At 34.4% G+C, this 18,489-nt stretch overlaps 1 protein-coding gene and 2 pseudogenes across 3 annotated transcripts; 2 read left to right on the plus strand and 1 right to left on the minus strand.

Annotated features, from left to right (window-relative positions):
* Positions 1 to 231: 231 nt before the first annotated feature.
* LOC143535213 (uncharacterized) lies at positions 232 to 3,384 on the plus strand (annotated as a pseudogene).
* A 1,108-nt stretch (positions 3,385 to 4,492) lies between these two features.
* LOC143535189 (uncharacterized) lies at positions 4,493 to 7,004 on the plus strand (annotated as a pseudogene). The gene is made up of 7 exons (XR_013135672.1): positions 4,493 to 4,559; positions 4,638 to 4,770; positions 4,994 to 5,065; positions 5,410 to 5,550; positions 6,128 to 6,199; positions 6,261 to 6,332; positions 6,857 to 7,004. The product of XR_013135672.1 is annotated as an uncharacterized LOC143535189 (transcript).
* Positions 7,005 to 7,592: 588 nt separating this feature from the next.
* On the minus strand, positions 7,593 to 13,028 carry LOC143535190 (pyruvate dehydrogenase E1 component subunit beta-1, mitochondrial-like). Of its 2 annotated transcripts, none has more exons than XM_077029511.1 (15): positions 12,903 to 13,028; positions 10,927 to 11,045; positions 10,769 to 10,843; positions 9,799 to 9,879; positions 9,696 to 9,722; positions 9,528 to 9,590; positions 9,357 to 9,443; positions 9,155 to 9,280; positions 8,934 to 9,067; positions 8,784 to 8,856; positions 8,633 to 8,698; positions 8,307 to 8,345; positions 8,092 to 8,216; positions 7,764 to 7,878; positions 7,593 to 7,694 (listed from the first exon to the last, which is right to left on the minus strand). In XM_077029511.1, exons 2-15 carry the CDS (start codon positions 10,975 to 10,977, stop codon positions 7,644 to 7,646), a joined length of 1,113 nt encoding a protein of 370 aa, XP_076885626.1. In that variant the 5' UTR covers positions 10,978 to 11,045; positions 12,903 to 13,028; the 3' UTR covers positions 7,593 to 7,643. The 2 variants fall into 2 exon arrangements, with proteins under 2 accessions (XP_076885626.1, XP_076885627.1); XM_077029512.1 differs by having other exon boundaries at positions 10,927 to 11,059; positions 12,903 to 12,961.
* Between the last annotated feature and the right edge of the window lie 5,461 nt (positions 13,029 to 18,489).

An 18,489-nucleotide genomic window follows, 5' to 3' on the forward strand; every position in this document is an offset into this window, starting at 1 on the left:
AGAGTTGTTGACTTCAATCAATACTTTTTCCATTAAATATCTTCATGCCATGTGCAAGACTCGTTAACAAATAACATTTAACAAATAACAATAGAGTAACTTTCCAAGAAAGGGTCTTCGTGTGATCGAATCCCGTACTCTACGATAAGTCGATAGCATGCATATTAAAGGCCAACGATTATCCTTGTGATCTTAAGTTTCTTTCCAAAAATGAATCCATAGCAACCAACCATGTCTTTCTTATCTTCCTCCCGTAGCCATTTTCTCTTTTATGCATTTATTACAATTCTAAATTTCACCTCCATCTCAGCTTCCTATGACCGCGGAAATGAGACCGATCATCACGCTTTGCTCCAGATCAAGTCCATGATCGCTCAAGGAGCTCAAACCTCCTGGAACAAATCCCTTCATTTTTGTGATTGGACTGGTGTTACATGTGGAAAGCGGCATAGAAGAGTGACTCGTGTAGCATTGGACTCGCAAGGTTTGAAAGGCTCTTTATCTCCTCATGTAGGGAACCTTAGCTTCCTACGTGAGCTAAGTCTCTTTAACAACAGCTTTCAAGGAGTCATCCCTTATGAAATCGGTCGTCTTTCAAGGCTGCGTTTTCTTTATCTGTACGAAAACAAATTCAGCGGGGTCATTCCGACTAACATATCTGGTTGTGCTGTTCGTGAAGTGCTTGGTCTTTCCAATAATGATTTAATGGGAAGCATACCCAAAGAGATTAGTCTTTTCTCCAAACTTGTTTTTGTTAACCTTGCGAATAATCACTTAACAGGTGGAATACCGCCTTTCTTGGGAAATATCACAACAATGAAAAAGTTTGCTGTTGTCAATAACCCATTGGGTGGGAGCATTCCAAATACCTTAGGCCATTGGAAAACATTAGAAGGAATTTACTGCGGGGGTTGTAATTTATCTGGAGACATCCCTCGTTCTCTTTATAACCTTTCACTCATAACTCATTTTAGCATGTCTGAAAATCAACTCACAGGCAGTCTACCTCTAACCATAATGCTTCCTTATCTTGTCTTCCTTCAGTTACGGGATAACCAACTAGCAGGGCCTCTTCCACCGTCCATTTCTAATTGTTCGAGGTTAGAATATCTTGAAATGAGTTACAACGAGTTTAGTGAAAAGTTGGAAATCGACTTTGCAAACCTAAGAGATATTACTTATATAAGATTAGGTAATGACAACTTTGGAAGCAAAGAAGCAGATGAAATGAAGTTTATTCATAGTTTGAAAAATTGCACCAAATTAAAGGAGTTGAGTCTTCCTAGTTGCAAGTTTCAAGGTGCGCTCCCCACGTCAATTGGTAATCTTTCTAATCAACTCCAATATATATACTTATATAAAAATCGGTTACATGGAAACATCCCTAGTTCGATCGGTAACCTTGGCGGTTTGACCACGTTGTCCTTGTTTTCGAATCAATTCACCGGTAGCATCCCGTCAACCATTGTTAACCTTAAAAGGCTAGTAGGCCTTTTTTTATTTGACAACCAACTTTCAGGGCAGATTCCTGATGCCATTGGGAACTTATCATTATTGTTCATTCTTGAATTAAATTCAAACACGTTGGAAGGGGTTATTCCATCAAGTTTGGGAAATTGTCATCAACTAGTACGGTTGTTCCTTGATGAAAATAATCTGAAGGGAGCATTCCTATAAAACTTCTTAAACTTTCATCTTTAACCATGGAGTTGAGTCTTTCAAAAAACAATTTGGTTGGTCCATTGCCAACAAAAGTTGGAGACCTCAATATGTTGGCTGCACTAGAATTATCTGATAATAAATTATCGGGTAATATTCCTAGTAGCATTGGTGGCTGTGTTGGTCTTTCATGGTTAATTCTCAAAGGTAACTTATTTCAAGGCACGATACCACCATCATTAGCTTCCTTAAAAGGATTGGAGAAACTCGACATTTCTCAAAACAATTTATCAGGCCAAATTCCTCAATTCTTAGAAGAGTTTTCATTATTAGAATATTTGAATCTCTCATATAATGATTTTGAAGGTGAAGTTCCAACTTTAGGAGTGTTTGCCAATGCAAGTGCATACTCTATTTTGGGTAATAGTAGACTTTGCGGTGGCATTGTTGAACTTGGGTTACCCAAATGCAAGGAAAAAAAGAAACATGAAAAGAAGTTTCCTATGTTTGTAGTAGTCATTTTGATTTCATCCACACTTTTCACCATAACATGTTTGGCATATGTTTGGCTTAAGAAAAAAAGCAAGAGTCAACCATCTCAATCATCAACAGCAGATCGATTCTTGAAAGTTTCATATGATCAACTTCTCAAGGCTACCAACGACTTCTCCGAAGCCAATTTGATTGGTAAAGGTGGGTTCAGTTCTGTTCTTTAAGGAATCCTTGATGTATATGATAATAGGAATGTTGCGGTTAAAGTTCTACATCTTCAAAATCGAGGTGCTCAAAGTAGCTTTATGAGGGAGTGTGAAGCATGGCGTAGCATTCGCCATCGAAACCTGTTGAGGATTCTAACTTCATGCTCAAGCATTGACTTTCAAGGAAACGATTTCAAAGCTTTGGTATACGAGTTCATGCCTAAAGGGAGTTTACAAGATTGGTTGCATTCAAGTGAAGGCACGTCCGCACTCAGCCTTCTCCAGAGAATAAATATTCTCATTGGTGTAGCATTTGCACTTGATTATATTCACAATCATTGCATACCAAGTGCTGTTCACGGTGACTTGAAACCTAGCAACATTCTGCTCGACGATGATATGGTGGCTCATGTTGGAGATTTCGGGTTAACTCGTTTACTTGGAACTTCACACCTAGAAAGCACAACTGGGATTCGAGGAACAATCGGTTATGTTGCTCCAGGTAAATTAAACTTTTAGCATGTACTTACTCATAGTATTACCTTTATTTCTAAAGTACTTGTAAATTCTTGGAAATGAGATGTCAAGTAGTGGAGATGTCTACAGTTTTGGAATCTTATTACTAGAGGTTATGACAGGAAAAAAACCGACTAATGATATTTTTAAAGAGAGCCTTAGCCTTCATAAATTTGTTGCCATGTCCTTGCCAGACCATGTAATGGATGCTATTAAAGCTAGCATGTTAAATGTTTATGAAGAGAATGAAACTTTTATGCGAAACAGAGAAGAAAATGTAAAGAAAATTGAGGAGTGTTTGGCTTTAATATTGAGGATTGGAATATCATGCACTCTTGATTCTCCATCAGAAAGGATGGGTATGAAAAGGGTTGTACAAGAATTGCAACATATTTTGGATACACTTCAAAATATTTGAGGTATGGTTTTTATGATTACAACAATATCTTGATTAAAGGAGGCCTAATGTGAACATTCTTTCAGGTCTACCACCAAGCTTCTATGGAAGTTAAAAAGACGTACATCCATTAGATGGTGTATGTTAAGAAATAAAATAAAATGTGAGTCTTATTTGTTACTTTAGCCATGCTTGTGTGTTACTTTGTTTGATTTCATGTTGAATGATGTATACGAGTTTTGTGTTGTAATAGTTAAAAGAATATTATATTGCCTTCTTGTGAAACATCAAGTGGTCTTAACACTAAGTCATGCATCAAATTCAATGTATCAAGTTGTATGTTACCAAGAATTTAAAATCATGTAACTTGAAAACGACGCGTTTAACCCATTTTAATTTACGGTGGTGGACATGTATGATGTATTAAATGGTTTAAATGAATTTATGAACGTGTTAAACAAGTTGGAGGACATGGCCAGTCTCGTGTTAATAAGATATATATTTTTAATCCTACATGCATAAAACTCAAACGTTAATTATTGAACTTTGTAAACTATAAACTTTTAGTTTATTGATGTTCGTCTCAATTAAGTTTTTTTTTAACAGAAAAATCCTCGAAAGTTACAATTTTGTTTGAGACTTCGAAATAGGCTGAGCTGTCCTTGCCGGAGTGTTGTAAACTTGTAATACATGTCTTAGATAGGTTAAAGGGTCAATTTATTTAAGCAAGCAGGTTAATGGGGAACCTGAACACGACCCACTTAATTAAACATGTCAACCCAAACACGAAATGCGTATTAAACGAGTTATGCATAAAACTCAATACCTCATTATATTTATATCATACCTGGAATCAAATAGTAAACATGTCAACCCAAATAAGATATGCTTATTAAACGAGTTATGCATAGCAACTCAATACCTAATTGTTTTTATATCGTATTAGGAATCAATACCCATAAATATCATACCACAATAGATATCAACATCCATTAAACAACATAACATCATTCTAAAATCATAATATTCTCTTAGAAAAAAAGAAAAAAAAAAGTCAAAACAACATAGATTCTTTTTAGTTTACATTGGACGGTCATCATATTGTGTTTGGGTATAACCCATATTTGTCTCCATAAATTCCCACCGCACCAACTCACTCCCCATTTAAAGCTTCTTCAAGTACACAAAAAACACAACTCAAACCTTTTAAAACTTTCTAAAAATGGCAACTTCTATTCATCTTGTTCTTGTTCTTCAAATATTCATATGTGCAAATGCCAACATTGAAGGTAAATAAATCATTCATCTTCACTAAAATCCTTTTTTGATTTTGAATATTATTGATGAAAAATTGAATGCTTAAATAGGTGATGCTTTGTATGCTTTTAGAAGAGCAGTGGAGGACCCCACCAATGTTCTTCAAAGCTAGGATCCAACTTTGGTTGATCCATGTACTTGGTTTCATGTTACTTGTGATTCGGATAACCGGGTTAGCCGACTGTAAGCTTAGACTTGTTTAAGGGTTCTTTAATATAGTAGAATACTATTATATAGTCATGAGATAATATATTATTAGACTTTGTTTATGTTATGTTATTTAATTCCTATAAGGTTTATTGTTGTATAATTACTATCTAATAATATTATAACCATTTTGAGTTTGATGAGATATAAATATCTAATATATTCTTTTTAAACTATATGTTATATATTTTGGGTGTAGTGATCTTGGAAATGCAAAGTTGTCGGGCAATCTTGTTCCTGAATTGGGGAAGCTTGAGCATCTTGAATACTTGTAAGTTTTTATCCGAGTTTATTATCTATTATAATAATTATTATTTGATTTATCATTTATATGTACGTTTATTTATTAGTTATTATATTATATTTGGCTTGAATATTGCGATAGTTATTACTGTTTTATTATTAGCATTAGTTGGTTAGCTTTATCATTATTCTTTGCAATACATAAAAGATATTATTATTCACGATACACTTCTGAGTTCTTTTGAATCATGCTAAATTAACTTAAGAACACATGCTTCATCAAACTCCATAACTCGACGGGCTTTTGGGCCATAGCGTTCTTTTAATGCTCGTTTCGCTTCTTACATGTTTAGATGGCGTGTTTGTTTGCAGGGAATTGTATAGGAACAACTTTGTGGGGACAATACCATCTCAACTTGGAGGACTTAAGAATCTTATAAGCTTAGATCTCTTTCCTAATAACCTCACTGGTTTTATTCCTCCTCTTTCCAAGCTTTCCCATATCAAATTCATGTATGTTTTACTTATATATTTCATATATACAATACACTTTAGAGGTGGGAAAATGGGTCACATCAGGTCAGGTCAGGTCAGGTCAGGTCAGGTAACTTGTCAAAACCACTGTTCTCAAAAACCCGACCAATGGTTCGATTGGATTTTGGAAAATAAAAATTACTTTTTTTCTTTCAACACCATGTTTTGCGTGTTATAGCCATAGGCGTTATATTTTTTTAACATTATAAATCGACATCAAAAGATATGGTGGTTTCATGTTTTGTTTTTAACGTTTTAGATTATTTTTTATGCAGTTTGGTTTTTTTAAGCCGGTTTGATCAATGGACTAGTAAGGTGCTTGGTTCAGTGACCGGTCTGGTTACGAAAACAGTGGTTTTTGACACGTATTTTTGGTGCATGTCAAAACAGGTTGGGCTGACCCAAAACACTTTTTGCCCATTTTAAATAAAATATAGATATAGTTTGAATGTGTTAAACACTACAGCTTTTAAACGTGTTAACCTGTTTGACCCGCTTCATCATTAAATGGGATGAAGACAACTGAAATGAATAGAAAACCGTTCTATGAATGTAGGCGACTCAATGGCAACAAATTGACAGGAAGAATTCCAAAAGATTTTACCAAGCTTCCTAACCTTAAGATTTTGTGAGCTCACAATTCTCTAAAACTTTTATATTATTTTCTGTTTATAGTTACATTTATGCAGCGATGTATCGAATAACGATTTATGCGGCACGTTTCCAACTTGGGGGTCTTTCTCTAAGTTGACAGAAGAAAGGTGAGTCTTCTTGATATAGTTTGTAGCTTTGTGTTAGTCACATTATTTTCTTCGAATTTTAATAAGACAAAACCAAAAATAGTACATGCGAACAAATCGCAAGTATCCATTTTATATTAGCGAATAACCAGAACTTCCACACTTCATACTTTACAAAATAATCAGATTCTCGAAAAAATTAATGGACAAAATTAAAGTGGATATGTGAAAATAAAGTAAAAATAAAAATATTATAAAGATGCCTGATTTGTTCACATATTTTATAAACATACTGAAAAATGAATATATTTATATAGCGTTTAATACAAAACCACTTTTTAAATAGAGAGCTGCTAGAACTGCATTCTGCATATACACTTTTATAACTATTGCTATAAATGTGATACATCCTACCATTTTTAACAATCTTGTTTATCTTCTTTGCATTGTTTTACATACCTGGTGTTTATGTGGTCCTATAATTAAACAATTGTGTACTGAATGTGGCCCTTGTAATAAACATATGAAAGCTGTTTTTGATTCAGTTTCAAGAACAATCCAAGACTCCAAGGACCAGAACTTATGGGTTCAGTTAGGCACAATGATAGTGACGGGAACTGATCATGTTTGGGGTGAAAATCACAACTGAACTGCAAAGTGCAAACAATAATAAATGGTGGTCAAATGAAGTACCACCACCACTACTACTTCTAGTACTTGTGTAGTGTATTGTGTTTTGATGCTATCTAGTTTCAATCTCTTGTAATATATATAATTATATACTATATATGTATTTGTGATGAAACCGTATTACGTATCTGTGATAAAACCTTATAAATAGAAATTGGTGCTTTGAACTCAAGCCCACTTGTTTTGGAAATCATGTGTCCAAAAACACGAACACAAAACAACTCTTTATTATAATTCTTGACACCTTATTGCATAACACTAATATCAATCACTCTAAACATTCAAACTAAAGCAATCTCGCCTAGCCCCTCCAACTTTCTCAATAACTATTTGTTACTTGTTTCGAGCAAACCTCGTTTTAACATTCAAATTTAGATCTTATGATCATCATATAAGTTTTCATATTCTCGGTTTTCTAAGTAAACTTTGTTTTATTAAAGAAAATACATGCCAAGAACCCAAAACACGAGATCTTTAGCATTGCATTTGCATCCAGCCTTATTGAATCAATAATTCATGCGTAGAGAGAATTCGACATGTTTAATTCACACGGTACACCAGGAAGTAAAAAAATAAAATTTGGTGCACTCTCAAACAAAAAGAGTCCGCATTTTGATATCCTTCAAGAAGCATTTGAAGTACCTATACTGACCTGTAGCATACCCTCTTAACCGCCCGAACAATATCCTCAATCTGCCGGAAAAAAATATATATAATTTATAAAAACTAATGGCAAGTATTAAAATAGTAAAGATTTTTTACCTGAGGAAAAGCCATCCTCTCGAGATTGGCAGCATAAGGCGTGGGAACATCAGCCCCTGCAATCCTCTCAACGGGTGCATCTAGATAACCAAAGCTGTCTTCAACAACCGATGCACTGCAGCACGGTAAGGGTAAAAAGGTCATGTCAGTTAGCGAAAGACCAAACGTGCCATAGATGTAATTTCTGAAAAGGAAAGACTAAAACCGTAGCATGGCCTTACCACAAGGACCATCCGTGTCATTTACTTATAAAATAATTTAATTTTGTAATCAAACTTGCCTCACAAACTAATTATTAAAAGAAATTAAATTGGAAAAAAGACGATACCAGATCTCAGCACCAACGCCGTGTTGAGGGAACCCCTCCTCAACAGTGACAAGACGGTTGGTTTTTCTGACTGAAGCAGTGATTGCGGCTCGATCTAGAGGTCGAATAGACCGCAAGTTTATAACCTGAAATATTTTGCAACTTTTACTTAAATAAGCACAATATTTTTTATTAAAAGAAAAATAATTTGCTTTTAGTCATATAAATATTATTACCTCTGCATTTATACCTTCTTTTTCAAGTATTTCAGCAGCCTAAAATTGCACAACACAATTACATCAGATTAGAAACCCAATTAACATGTGTGCGAGCACACACAAACACACACATCTAGGACTGGTTGCTAAAAATCTAACATTTCTTAAAATATTTGAAAGTTCTGAAATGATCGTCACGTATGTGTGTGTATAAACTTCAAGTTATTATGCGGTTCTCGCAGTTCTCAATACGCACACACAGTCGCATGCATACATACATATAGATATATATATGTATAACAACAAAGATCGCCTCATAGGCTACAATAACTGTTCCAACAAACCTTAAGAGCATAGCCAACCATCTTAGAGAAAGCTGTAATTGTGACATCTTTGCCTTCTCTTTCAATCTGTGACAAATAAATACAGTAAACAAATCCAATAAAATGAACAACAATTTTTCAAAAAAAGTTAAAATCGGTTTTGGTGATAAACCTTTGCTTTTCCGATGGGAAGAGTGAAACTTGAATCAAGTGCCTCAGCCGAAACAGGGAAAGATTCGCCATATCTATAAATAAAAAAATCAAAGGAATTGTAACAACAATAATGAGCAATAAATGTTCAATAATGTGATGGTTTACTCACAGCAACTCATTTTCAAGAAAAACAACGGGATCAGGGTCTCTAATTGCAGCTTTTAAAAGCCCACGAGCATCTTCAGAAGAGTAAGGTACAAGTACTTTCAAACCAGGGACTGACCCGTACCATGCACCATAACACTGCATAACATTGTTAATCACTCGTGTGGGGACCACGTGGCAATTGATGAGAAACTAAAAGAGTCAAGTCAGGTCACACAAACAAACCTGTGAATGTTGAGCACCAACACCAGCAGCGGGCCCATTTGGCCCACGAAAAACAATGGGTACATTAATTTGACCAGCAGACATGTAATTTGACTTTGCTGCAGAATTGATGACATGATCAATTGCCTGCAGAAGATCACCAAAATGTAAAGGATAAAATAGGGACAACAATTATAAAGAGAATTAAGATTGAAGACGAAACCTGCATAGAGAAGTTGAAAGTCATAAACTCAATCACGGGCCTCAAACCATGATATGCGGAACCAACTCCTATACCAGCAAATCCAGCCTGAAATAATGAACAAATATATAAATTCTATAAGCGGTTAAAAGTAAAAGTATATAGTAAGACTGATGAGAATAACTTGCATACCTCTGTGATAGGGGTATCAACAACCCTTTCTGGACCATATTTGTCCAATAATCCCTTGGTTATCTAGAAATTAAAAATACAGCTAGTGAGACAAGAACACATAAATTTATATTATTTATTTGTAGAATCTGAGGAATCTGAGAGAACTGAGAAGCATAAAATTCTAACCTTGTATGCCCCTTGGTATTCTCCTACCTGCGCATTACAAAAAGATAAACAACAAACAAATAAAAATAGAGCTCTCAGTAGCTTTTAGTAAAAACACTTTTACCTCTTCGCCCATAACATAAACATTGGGATCAGCAGCCATTTCTTCATCAAGAGCAGAGTTCAGAGCATCTCGTACTGTCATCTGTAACAACTTGGATTATAAATCTAAAATCTAAATCTACATAAAAAAATTCTACTGCTTGACAGAAATAAATTGTAGATATTAAATTGCAGTGATACTTTTGAGTAGGCCTATAAACTCACCGAGTGAACACAAACAAGGCATGTCCGTGTTCGTTTGTTTAACTTTAACGGAACACAAACAGTTAAACGAACAGAGTTTCTTGTTCATGTTCATTCGTTAAGAAAATGAGTGTGTTCGTGTTTGTTTGTGTCCATTCGTTCGTTAATAGTATAAACAAATACAAATACAAAGTCAACGAACATAACTTAACATAGATGAATGAGCATCAATGTGTTAGCCCTAAAAAATTAATAAAACTAGACTAAACTGTAATTGGTGATATTTCAATTGCATAAAGTTATAATAAAGTGTAATGGGCCTAAAAAGTTTGAAGGAATATGTAAACAAACAAGCATAACCAAACGTATATGAGCAAATGTAAACAAACATTCACAAACATAAATGAATAAACAAGACATGTGTTCATGTTTGTTTGTTTAGCTAAATGACCTTAAAATCTTGTTCATTTGCAGGCCTATTTTTGAGGCCTATTTTTGAGTTTCAATCTGTCCCGGTATAAAGAAGCCAGATAGTTCATGAACATGCTAAATATCATTTACATTCTGTATCTGTGGCATCTATTTATTTCTACTGCAATATAACAAAATTGAACTATAATTCTAACCTCTTTTTTAACAATTTCTTCTTATAAGTCATAAGTGTCAAAAATCATATCAACCTTAACTCGTTAATCAACCAACAGTCAGAAATCCTCAAGGGCAGTTGTGCATAAAAATAAACAAAAATTAGAATAACAAACAAGCGTACAAAGCAAAACTCCAATCACCTCTTTTGCTGCAGATGAATAATTCCTCACAGCTGATGTAACAGGCCTTAATCTCAACATCTGATTCCCCAAACCCTAAATAAACACAAAGCATCAACCAGTTTTCCTACTAACAACATTTTAATTTGTTAAATCAGATGCTACATCAATTCATTTACCTGAGATGATAATCCGGTAGCTCCAACTTTCTGCCTCAAAATCCCCCACATCTTTCTAATTGTACGTCAAAAAGCTTCAAGTACAACAGATAGCGTAACGAAAGTGTGATTCACAGCTCCTAGAAAAAATAACCTAGATTTCAAATTCAAAACACAGAAGGCGATTATAACCCACGAAGAAGCTAACAAACGGATTGCAAAAGTAACAATTTCTCTAAACAATTACCTAGATTTCAAATTTAAACAAGAACACAATTATAAACCACGAAGAAGCTAACAAACGGATCATAAAGTATAATTAACACTTTCTCGAAACAATAACCTAGATTTCAAATTCAAACACGGAATGTGATTACAAGCCACGAAGATTTTCGAAGAAGCTAACAAACGGATCATAAAGTATACTTAACAGTTTCTCATTTCTGAAACAATAACCTAGATTTCAAATTCAAACACAGAACGCGGATCATATTGCAGTAGAGACAATTACGCGGTCACAAAGCACAAATTAAAACCACGACGAAGCTAGCAAACGGATCATAAAGTATAACTAACAGTTTCTCAAAACAATAGCCCAGATTACAAATTCAAACACAGAACGCGATTACAAACCACAAAGAAGCTAACAAACATATCATAAATTATCATCATCATCATCACCATCATCGTATAATTAACAGTTTTCCAAAACAACAACCTAGGAACACAATCACAAAAGCACGAAGAAGCTAATAACGAATCATAACCTAGATTTCAAATTCAAACAGAAAACACGATTACAAAGCATGAAGAAGTTAATAAACGGAACATAAAGTATAATTCACAGTTACTCGAAACAATGGCCTAGATTTCAAATTCAAACACAGATTGCAACTATAAACCACGAAGAAGCTAATAAACGGATCATAAAGCATAACTAACAGTTTCTCGAAACAATAACCTAGATTTCAAATTCAAACACAGAACACAATCACAAAAGCACGAAGAAGCTAATAAACAAATCATAACCTAGATTTCAAATTCAAACAGAAAACACGATTACAAAGCATGAAGAAGCTAATAAACGGAACATAAAGTATAATTCACAGTTTCTCGAAACAATAACCTAGATTTCAAATTCAAACACAGAACACGATTACAAACCACAAAGAAGCTAACAAACATATCAAAAATCATAATTATAATATACAGTTTTCCAAAACAACAACCTAGATTTCAAATTCAACCACAGAAATCGGTCAAAAAGCACGAAGAAGCTAGTAAACGAATCATAACCTAAATTTCAAATTCAAACAGAAAACACGATTACAAAGCATGAAGAAGCTAATAAACGGAACATATAGTATAATTCACAGTTACTCGAAACAATAACCTAGATTTCAAATTCAAACACAGAACGCACAAACCACAAAAAAGCTAGCAAACGGATCGTTATGTCGTCCGATCAGTAAAACAATTACGCATCGAAATCTACAAGCGTGAAAAACCACAATGTAACATATCGGTTACGGTGAATGACCTAGACTTCAAATCCAATAACCTAAAGTATGATTCACACTTTCACAAATTCAAATTCAAACACAGAGCACAATTACAAAGCACGAATAAGCAATTTACGAAACTAACATACGGCTCCTAACGATATCAGATCCGTAACAATTACACATCGAATCATGCTGTATAAAAACTAATCGTAACATATATATATATATATATATATATATATATATAAGCATCGAAATAATTGGCAGTTTCTCGAAGAAGCTAACAAAACGATGTCGGATTTGTAACAGTTAAGCATCGGAAATTATAAGCGTGAAAAACCTAATCGTAAGAAATGAAATACGGTGAATGAAACGACTAATATAAGTTTGATTAATATGATTAGGTTAAATTGATTTGAGTTAATGGAGAATAAACATGAGGATGAATTAATAATAATAATAATAACAATAATAATAATAATCGGTGCTTACTGGTTTCCGATCACCGGCAGCAGGAGAAGGTTGAAAGAGATGCTGCTGCTTCTTCAGAAAGTGTAAAGGGTGTGTTTAATTTGTGTATAGTGGCCCAATATTGTGTTTGTGAAAGTAGGTTAATGAAATGAAATTAAATTAGTTATTTTTATTTTTATTTTTTTTTATGAAATTTGAAAGTTATTAAATATGTTGTGCTAAGGTATGGATGAGATTGGTATGTCGGTACCGGTTATTAAGGTAAATTTTGGGAAACACTGGTAAGGTACCGTATTTTATCGGTACCGGTACTGAAACACAAAACTTTGGTATCGATTCGGTACCGATGGTACGAAATCGGTCCCGATGTTCAGTACCGGTACCGAATTTTCCCATCTCTAGGGTAAGGTTGTGAAAAATAGATAGGGGTCGGGTAGAGCGGATTAGAGATGAGCAGATTCGATATTTGTACCGGTATCGAATCGGTAAGTTTTGAGTTTTTGATACTGATATGGGTATGTTCGGATATTTTCATGAAATATCGGTACCAAATATTTTTAAATTTCAAGATTGGGAACGGTACCTTTCTGAGCTCATCCTTAGGGAGAACAGTCGGATACTGTCACAACAGAGAAGATTGAGTTCGGTTGAAAGAGGTCTGTAATAAATAATAACGTTACAAACTTTACGGTTTACGTCATTACGTGATAGTGAAAGTTTTTCAAATGTATAAATATTTTATCTGCCTTGTGTAGTAGCATAATGATTTGAAGAAAATTGATTTATAATTATGTGTTTTAAAAAAATTATGTTTATCGTATCACAAAATGTTTGTAAAAAACATATTTACAGAAACACTTGAGAACACTACAGAACAAGTTAAATACACACACCCGTATATTTTTAACAACCCGGTTAACATAAAAATATACTGCTACACAATAGATACACAACTACTTTTCCTTTTAAAGGAACATATACTAGCTTTTAAACATTTCCTCTTTAGGTAAACTGGCTTTAATATTAATACTATGAAAATTCAGCATTATTATACAAATGAATTAACATTTGATGATTGACTATTTTGCTTTTGATTCTTCTAAAAGTCAGCTACCCTTTCACTTGTTCCAAAAGACAGCTTTCGACTATCCAACATTCCAACCCCAACCACCCATATTTGTTAACACGGCCCAACATCGCAATTATGGGGATGCAAAATGGGCCTTCTATTCACTTCACTTAGAGTTCAAGACTTCAAGGTGTTGTTTATTGGACCTATACTGATGTCCCAACTCCCAAATATTCAACCATGCCAAATATACTTGGATTGATACACTTTAATCGGCAAAGAGTGACCGTCGTTCGACAGAGCAAATTCGGTACTGGTATCAATCGATATCGAAATCGGCACTGATTTGGCACCGTTGGTACCGATACCGTACCGGTATTTCCCGAAATTTACCTTCAATACCCATACCATACCAAACCGATAATATTTCGATATCGGTGCCGGTGTACCAAGAATTTGCAATTTTTGGGATCGAGATTTTCGGTACCGGTCTCATCCCTACGTTCAATCACATGTTCTTTATGCTCCGTCAAATTTGCAATACGTAAGATTGAGGGTGGGCAATGTGGGCGCCGACCGGGGTACGTGTTTTCCGGGGGCATGAAAATTTTTTAAAAATCTGATCTAATATATTTAAAATAACTGGACTCTAATAAGCCCACAATTTTATAAAACCCAAACACTTTGTCGTCTATTTGGTATGTCATAAAGTCATTCTAATATCATGATTTTACTAATTGTTATCTTTAATACTATCACTTTAATCATCGTTTCAAAAAGATGATTTACATTATTTTTTTGTGATTCGCTTGGATGCGTGAATTATCAGAGTCAGCCCTGCATGCGATTACATCTTCACAAGGGGTAGGCAAATTTCTTCCGCTCAAATTGTTTGGTATGTAAGAAACCATAAATTATAGAAGTATGTTTGTATAGATTAAGTTATATTATTATTATTATTATTATTATTATTATTATTATTATTATTATTATTATGTTTTGTAAAGTTTAAGGTTTACTAGTTCCATTGTTTTGTATCTAATACATATTTATACAAACTTCTGATAGATGATGGCACTTTCAAGCTTTTTCTCTGTCACAATCTTACAGAAAACAAATCAACAAGGAACTGGTTGCTTATTGTTTGGGTGAGAGGACATTCTCTCATTGGATTTGAAGTCTCAATCTAGTACCTCATTTTCTTAATACAATTAACATTTCAAATATGGTTTTACAATGTATATATAAGTTTTAATACATTTATATCCAAAGTTGATTTTTGTTAACATGTTGTTTAGTTACTATAAAGTATTGACGATGTTAAAATGTTTTTAAATCGATGGTTTAAAAGTTGTTTCCAAAGCTAATATATAAACTTTAAGGCTTTTAAGGAATTTCCAACACGCCGCCAGGCGCCAACGTCCCCTGGCAGACTTGGGCATGAAACCTAGTTCTAGACCTGACCCGAGTGGCCGAGTGTACCCGAACCTGGAGCTGCCTGGACCCACCAGAACCTGTTCCACCTCTATTCGAATCCGACCTGGGAAAAAACCGGTAAAAAAACCTGATCATAACCGGAACCGGTCCTACCAACCATATTATGCTGATTAAACCTGGAGCCGGTTCCTAAACAAAAACTGGCTTGCCCACCTCTACCCAATGATCCATGTAGCTTCAATCTGGGCCTGAGTAACAATCCAGTCTTTCAAAAACTTGGAATTGGAACCCACTGATATAGTATCCATGGCCCAATAGCCGTTTGGAGGCATCTTTAGCTAGACTTTTTATAAACGGCTAATGCTAATGTACACACTCTTATAATACTTAGAGATTCGTAAGTTAGGTACCGATACCGATTGGTACCAGTACTGGTATCGAAATTGGTATCGTCGGTACCGAATTTGTACCAAAGTTTTGAGTTTCAGGATGGTAGGGTACCGGTACGGTACGGTACCGGTATTTCCCGAATTTTTACCTTTAATACCGGTACCGTCCCGGTATCGGTATTTTCGGGTACCGGTACCGTACCGGTATCGTCCCGAATTTTTACCTTTAACCGAATATTTTGGTACCGGTACCAAGAATTCGTGATTTTCGGGAGGTATTTTCATTACCGGTACCGATACGGTATCAAGCTCATCCCTAATAATACTTATAAATCTACACTTTTATACACCATGATAATAAAAGTAAAACAACCATGATAAATTCACACAATTTATATACATAGTAGTCAGGACCAACTCAAGACGTAAAAAGTTTATCCAGGCTGGACTAGGCATAGCTAAAACGTATAACAGGCCCCAAACGATAAGAAAAGTAAGACAAAATAAGTAACAGCTCATAACATTCATTGTCATCATTTAGCAATTAACACCTTAAAAGAAAAGCCTTCGATCTCCCTCACGCCTACTATTTCATGTGTATGGCTAGAGGTGTGCGCCTCTTGCACGCCTAGAGAAAGAACATTGCCTTGTGTCTATTTGAGCGCCTAGCTAGGTGTAGACCTTGCGTGCTTTTGATCGGGTTAAAATCAGTTTGGACATAAAAAATGGTTTTTTGGCATGTTTTTCAATCGAATTGGGTCCAAACCGGTTTAAGGGAACAAGACTACGAACTGGCGTTGGGTCATGTCCAAACCACTTTTAACCTTTTTTATAAAGTGGGTCGGGTTATAAACCGAGTCGATGGGCCCAGTCCGGTTTCGTATACATCTCTGATACTGGCAAATGTAGAGATAAGGATTAAGGAGGTCTAACATGTTTGAATCTATAATATTATTAATAACTATTTATGAGTCTTTTTTTAGGAGGTAAACTCATGATGTATTTCACACGACTTTGTTGCTTTTTAATATAATTTGCCATCTTTGTGATAGTAGGCTATAACATTCACACCATCTAACCTGATTACCTTTCCTATAGCGATGTTTTACCTATATATTTTAATAATCTAATAGATAAATTAATTTTGTTGACCCAAGTATTAATATTGGAGTATCTTTCTAGATTTATTTCTAACATCAACAACAATAACTCAAGTTCAATTTCAGTATTTTTAGGTCCCACGTTATGCATGATTTCATAGCTTTTTAATTTTGCTTTTGCTTCTCCAACATTATTGCTATCATCTCACACTATTCCAATTTTATAAAACTTCTTTTGTCATCTTTTACCAATTTTTTTCCACATATCCTCGTCAGTTAATCTCTGACCTCTTGTATCAACCAATAATGTCTGGTTCAAATTTATAGCAATATGAATCTTTCAACAAACAATTCTAAGTCGTATGTATTAAAATATTAGTCAACCTTAATCAAGTTGACATGTTTTTTCGTCATTGGCGTCAAGAGCGAGCTAGTAATCAAAAACACAGAACAAAATTATAAACTTCTTTTGTCATTTTTATAAATTTTTTTCCACCTATCCTCGTCGGTTAATGTGATCCCTCGAATCAACCAATGGTATCCGATTCAAATTCATAGCAATATGAATATTTCAACAAACCATTCTAAGCCATATATATTACAATATTAGTCAACCTTAATCAAATTGGCATGTTTAATTTTTTTCATTAGCGTCAAGAGCAAGCTGGTAATTAGAAACACATAACAAACACACAACTTAGGATGAACTTTCGTATTATTGTAATCAATATACTAGCTCAAAACTTGATTACGAATTTACAACTATCCTTCACACAATAACCCTAAATCATGGCTATTTATTCATAAGGATGACCCGATTTGACCAACAACTAATACCAACTATCATAAAACCCTGATTGCAACCTCATAAATCAATTACATCAATAATAAATCCCAAGCACCCAAATAAATCCAACCCGATCACCTACACGTGACAAACCTAATAAATGGAAGTAGCCAATATGGTTAGCCTACATGCAAAGGACAAGAGCAGTTGCACCACATATAAAATTTTTTACTATTGTTATTATACCCATAATCCGGATTCCCCCCCCCCCCCCCCCCTCAAAAAAAATATAAAATAATAATAATAATAATAATAATAATAATAATAATAATAATAATAATTTTCTTGGTTAAGCCCATCAATCACCCTTCATAAAAATAAATCCTATATTACGTCACTATTTCTTTTTTAGCCAATTTTTAATTTGACCCTTTAAAACTGTTTGGTTTGTCACGTCTCTACAAATAAGATATTCTACCATTTACAAGCATCACATTTGGTATGTTGCAATTACACATGCATCCTTAACCGTTATCTATTATCTATCTTTAAGATAGTGGCATCAACATATAGTGAAGATAGGCTATACTCGAGTCCTATTCACATATGTCATGGTTCATAAATTGCTTTTGTATCATATGAGGTTTGATTGGTTTGTAAATTGTTGATTGGGGAGCCCATCCTTATATTCATTCCATACCACTCTTTTGAGATAGATCAGGATTGGGTTTTAATGAATTAGCAACAATATCTATTGGTGTTAGCAAAGGGTGTGATTCTAAATCTTGATATAAGATAATGAAGATCTATCTTAGATTTGTTGGAA

Source organism: Bidens hawaiensis, unplaced genomic scaffold (assembly GCF_021521415.1).
Source record: "Bidens hawaiensis isolate Kalapana, Puna unplaced genomic scaffold, B.hawaiensis_p1.1 tig00010432_1, whole genome shotgun sequence".
NCBI classification, from domain to species: Eukaryota; Viridiplantae; Streptophyta; class Magnoliopsida; order Asterales; family Asteraceae; genus Bidens; species Bidens hawaiensis.